General features: G+C 32.6%; 1 protein-coding gene across 1 annotated transcript in view; it reads left to right on the forward strand.

Annotated features, from left to right (window-relative positions):
- Positions 1-5,587, forward strand: part of Tat (Tyrosine aminotransferase) — a 48,564-nt gene extending 42,977 nt beyond the window's left edge. The window contains exons 8-11 of the mRNA XM_076799157.1: positions 2,230-2,358; positions 3,419-3,502; positions 4,816-4,914; positions 4,992-5,587. Of these exons, the coding sequence (XP_076655272.1) occupies positions 2,230-2,358; positions 3,419-3,502; positions 4,816-4,914; positions 4,992-5,153 (474 nt within the window). The 3' untranslated portion in view covers positions 5,154-5,587. The remainder of the gene's footprint in view (positions 1-2,229; positions 2,359-3,418; positions 3,503-4,815; positions 4,915-4,991) is intronic.
- The last annotated feature ends 413 nt before the right edge of the window (positions 5,588-6,000 follow it).

The raw sequence follows: 6,000 nt of genomic DNA on the forward strand, positions 1-6,000 counted from the left end.
ATAGGCCATTCGACAGCTTATCCAAAGAAAATACTTTGTGCCAATTTTCAACCCTATATGTCGACATGCGGGGGTAGTAACGGGGTGACAAAGAAAATCAGGTTTTTTCGTAATCTCTCTTAGCCTCTTCAATTAAAAATTCTGAAAAAATCAGGCATATTTTAGCTATTATAATGCATATCTATGAATTTTTTCAGAATTTTCAGCTTCGAAACCTAATTTTAAAAAATAAAAAATGGTTGAAATGACGATTTCTTGTAGAAGCTATGAGATACTACATTTATATGTTTACAGTTTTAGCATCTCGTTATGGTTGTTAACATATAATTTTCTTAGATTTTTCAAAGTGGAGACACATAGCTAAAAAAATTGAAAACCGCTATTTTTTTACCTTTTTAATGTCAATAACGAAAGAATCGTTTCCAATCCAACTTTTGGCATATTTTTTTAATGAAACATAATCGTCACATCCCCAAACTTTGTCACTTCTTAAACTGATTCAAATTGACGAAATAAATATACTACATAAAAATGGCATATGCTGTTATTGCATAAGTTTTTAAACTTATATATGTAATGCATATGCAATAATAAAAAATTGGAACAAAATTCAAAATAGGAAATACATTTCTAGAATATAGAAATAACGTTATAAACAATGCAACTCCCACATCTTTATCTTTTTTAAATAAATCTATGCATTTGCATATACATAAATCCACTGTCTACTCAGAAGTGAATCAATAAAGAAAAAAAAGAGCTAAAGAAGTGTATTAAGAATTCTAACGAAGGACGGTTAACCGTCTGTGCGTAATGATGATTTCGTCGAAAAGTCGAAAAATACTTTGCCAGAACAAGGAATTCAAAATTTCATCATTTTCCTTTTATGTTTCACAAAATTTGCTATCACTTGACCATAAAATTGTATAAATCCTTTCGAAATTTTGGAATTTGAACAAGACGACATAAATAATTCCCAGAGAATATGATTTTCATCACACTCGGCATCATTCTAAGACGTAGTGGTAGAAACACTGGTGCCGGTTACAGCAAGTGCACTAATAACAATGGAAATTACGTAATAAAGAAGTTGAGATATGTAGAATGGATTGAAAATAAAATATTTTGATATTAAAATTTCGTTCTTTTTATACAGAGCCAATTGCAACTTATATTCTGAACACACATCGTATTTGATCAAATAGAACATGTAGTATTGCAAAAAGAAAAAGATCAAACAACTGAGGGTTACTGATTTGTAATTTTTTTAAATGTAGCCTAATGTATTGTCGCTTTAACTGCTAACGGCCTTAACACTTGTATATTTAATTAGCGTTTTCATACACCTACAACTTAAATTTTTGTTTTATTATTTCTTTCCAGTTATATAACATTTGTTTATGATTTGTTCATTATAGAAGACAAGTTAACTGTTCATCAAATAAGAGACCAAATATTTTAATGTTGAAGGAGAAGGAATTGAAACTTCGTGAGTTCTTAGTACTCACTAAAAAAAAACTGAAAAAATGCATAATTAATCAATCAATTATTAGTCTGAAATTAGTCCGTTTGGCGAACAATTATGGCGTATAGATTGACGCGTATCTACCAGATAATCCTTTTTGGTATTTGGTAATGTTGAGTTTTTGTTTTACACAAAATTAATTGACCTAATATAGTTCCGAAACAATTCTTTTATTTATATGGAATACTCGAAGGTTTAATTTCGGTACATATGACAATCAACACTATTTTCTAACTAATCCTCCTAACTAAAATAAAATTCTTGTTGTTTGGTCTCATTTTTAAAAAATTGTTTTGTTTTAAAATCTGGCTGTACATATGAGTCACTGTGTATAAAACAGGTCTTCAGCTCATTGCATTAGTTGCAAAGAATATAAAATGTAATAAACATCCTAACATAAATAAAAGTAAACATTCATATAGTTCATATAATGCAGCATGCGCAACTGATTGCTCGAGAATACTTTACTAAGATGTTCAAATTTAAAATTCGAATTGATATATTATTTCATGATTCTTTACCAAGTGCCAAGTCAATGTATTAGTATTAAATTAGTATTAAATATTATTACTATTGTTTTAGAAATTATTTCATTCATTTTCTATATAATTTAATAGGGATATTAACATTACATCAAAATAAAAATTAATTAAATAAATATATGCAATAAATATTTTTATACATATTTTCCGTTTTTTTCGTAGATACGAAAAGCTCTACAATGCCTAAGCCAGAGAATTATCGGTAGTAACACACTTATTCAGGGCGCTTTGCCTGCGATTTTGAGGAACACTCCACAAACGTTCTACGACGACGTCATGAACACTTTATACGTTAGTATTAATATTTCTAATTAAGTAAGGTCTTCTTTTTTTATTGTATTATTATATAGTATTATGTAAGTAATCGCTTTACTAGTAAGATATAATATTTTCTAGTTTATGCAGTAGGGTAACATGTGAATAGGTCTTTGAAAGTAAACAGTTAGACTGTAAACTACGGCTTGTTTTTCCGTTTTCCTACCGATGAAATACAGGGGCCAACCGAATAACATGTACATACTTCGAGGATATTTGTTATGAAAAATGAGAAAAAAATGACATGTTTGTACAACGCATAATTTAGAAGTTACTCGAGGTTGTCAAGTTAAGTGCTTCACCCTGTATATAGATTGTTACCACGAACAATCGTTCATCTTATTTCAACGAGGCTTTGTAATCAACATCAATTTCGCCAGTGCTTCCGAGTATCGTCGTAACCTAGCGAAACGAGATTTATGCAGTGTTGCCAGATGAGGGGAGGGAGCACGAATTGAGGAGAAAAAGTTACCCCCTCTCTGCCAGTAACCGAGTATGCACGACAGAGACGAAACGCGTCACGTGACCGGACCGCGGTGGAAGCGCGGTAGAAGGGGAAATTAGAGTGGGGACACAAGTCTTGACCTGGCGACACTGGATTTACGAGCCCGTGAAATTCAGCACACGAATTGCCATATTCGAGGACACTACACATACATCATGTAATAAAATTGATAAATCAACACATAGAAGATTACATAACTAAATTATGTGCTATTTGAGGAACTATGCCATAACCGTAACAGCATATGTACACAGCAAATTTTCAATCCGGATTTTCCCAAAAACTAATCCTGGAATGAAAAGATTTTATTGTATAATTTTTTCCTAATTTTTTATAAGGAATTACCTCGTGTCAGCCTACATATGTTATTTGGTCATACCTTGTATAATCTTGGAAATATATAAAAGTATCCCCTAAATATCAATTTTCTAGAGTGTAACATTCAAAGTACAATTACACTTCAAATGTTTGAGTAGAAAAGGGCGAATTTATGTAGACCTTCTTCATTATTAATTATATTTATGATTTCAGAGTCACTCAAAGTTGGCATACGATTGTATAGTAAAAATTCCTGGATTAAAACCAATAATACCAACGGGAGCAATGTACATGATGGTAATATATGATTTGTTTAACTAAATTTTCTGAACACCTTTTCATTTATTTTTATCATTTGTTTCTATAGAATATTAAATAAGCGAACGTCGTTTTTCAATTAATCCCGTATCTTTTCCATCACATTGATTTCTGCTGATTGTCGTAGTATTTTCATTATTTTAAAATTGATGAAAACTCTCATGTTTCAGTATCATTCTCGCAGTTGTTGTGTTTTATTTCGTTTTGTATTTCTTTTACTTTATATTATGTATGATGTCATTATTAACTCTAACCGTATCACAACCGGTTTCACACTTTTTGTTCTATAATTATTGAAATTATAAAGGTGTGTCCATTAGAAATTATTGGCAATTATTTACAATAGGGGATTCCTCACCGATTTCAATGACCTTGAAATATGTTGTTGGAGGCATAATTCTATACAACTTTTTCTAAAAAACTGTTGCTACTGCACAGAGTCCGTTTTCTAACCTACAACTGGACCTAACCCAACGATTTTAAAGACCTTGAAATATGTTGTTGGAGGAATAATTCTATACAAATTTTTCTAAAAAACTGTTGCTACTGCACAGAGTCTGTTTTCTAAGCTACAACACGACCTAACCCAGCGATCTTAAAGACCTTGAAATATGTTAAGATCAACTATTATATAGTATAGTTATTTTGAACGAATTTCGGTTAGGTCTGAGTTAGATGGGGGTGGGGGATGAAGCCTAAAGTGGAAATGTAGTCATTGGTAATGTATAGGAAAAAATTGTTCAGAATGATTACCTTAATAACATATTTAAAGGTCTATCCTATCGTAAATAATTACCAAATTATTAAATAAACTTCTTCAAGTACATATTTCTATAAAAATCGCGGGAAATCTAAATAAATTCTGTCTTGTAATTTTTTTATAAATAACGTATTTTAGTGCCCTTTTGTGCTGGGTACACTTAATGTTGATATCATTTATTTTAAATAAGACTAAGCATAGTACAATTTTCTTCATAGTACTGTACCTAATATTCGTAATAAAGATATATAAAGAATTTTATCTCTTTTCTTATTTCAAGAAAACTGTAAACTGTTTCATTAGTATTAAAATAAAAGCATATTCGCGTTCGCCAAAGTGTGCCATCACATTTTCGAATTCGACGTATAGGTACCTACTACTTGATAAGTCAATCAGAAGTGATATCTTTCGCGGAGAATTTCGTATAATTAACTGGGTATTGAGCGCGATTTATACGTACTCGTGAACATGGGTGCCGTTAAGGCCGGTCGGTTGCAATTTACTGGCTATAAATTATCCTATCGGTTTCCAGGTTTACATAGATCTACCCTCTTTTCCGGAATTTAATTCGGATCTGGAATTCGTGCAGCGACTACTAATGGAGGAGTCCGTGTTTTGCCTTCCGGGCCAGGTACGCCGTTTAAATCCTGTATCAACTCGTTCGATGTTCGCCACTGATTACACGGTCCTCGATCTTTTTTTAAACAGTGCTTCGATTATCCATCCTACATGAGGCTGGTCATTACGGTGCCCATGGATATGCTGGAAGAGGCTTGTCACAGGATCCAGGAATTCTGCGAGAAACACCATTACAAAACCGCCGAAGACGTGCGAAGGGACAGCTTGGCTGACACGGAAATTCTTTACTAAACAAAAAAAAAAAAAAAAAAATAAAAAAGTTTAAATTTTTATTTAAAGGCCTGTGCTTACGTCAGTCTTTCATTAGCTATCCTTCTTTGCGTCCGAAACTTTCATCGCTCATTACTAAACTGCGGATCTTTGTGCAAATTAAAAATTTTCTTCCTGAATTGCAACAAACTTGAGTGAAATAGAAATTTATTTTCTTTTTTCATATGTTTAATGTGTTGAAAATAATGTAACAGCGTTTCAAAATTTTTCGAATGTTTTTACTGTTTTAAAATACGCCCACCCATTTTTGTCATAAATGCATAAAATCCGCAGTCTATTCATTACACAATTAAATATCATCGAAATTATATCATATTTGGTACCATTTCCATTAGAAAAATGCCACGAATATGTTGGTGAAAGTAAGAAATAAATAAGTTTTGTTATTGGATTAATAGTGGTCTCCTGGTCTCACACCGACATACCTGACTCGCACTATGTTACACTCCTCGGCGTCCAAGGTTTTCTACGTTCGGTAGTGTATCAAAGAATAGTATGTATGTACAATCTCTCAGACCACTTGTCCCGTGTAGACGCGTGTAGACCTGTGTTTTGGACATACATCGTGTAGACATGTATGTTTACACTCCTCGGCGACCAAGGCCTCTAGAGGTACGCTGTCCTTTTCTACGTTCGGCGCGGATCAGAGATTAGTGTCTCCTGGAGAATATATGTTTCTGGATAGACCCGTGTTGTAGACATATTCATTTTCAGTCACCTTTCAGTAGACTACCAAAGAATCCGCGATCACAAACAACGCTCGAATGTTTACATTGAGTAACCTAAGTTGTTCAGCCTGGTCTAAACG

Source organism: Halictus rubicundus, chromosome 13 (genome assembly GCF_050948215.1).
Source record: "Halictus rubicundus isolate RS-2024b chromosome 13, iyHalRubi1_principal, whole genome shotgun sequence".
NCBI classification, from domain to species: Eukaryota; Metazoa; Arthropoda; class Insecta; order Hymenoptera; family Halictidae; genus Halictus; species Halictus rubicundus.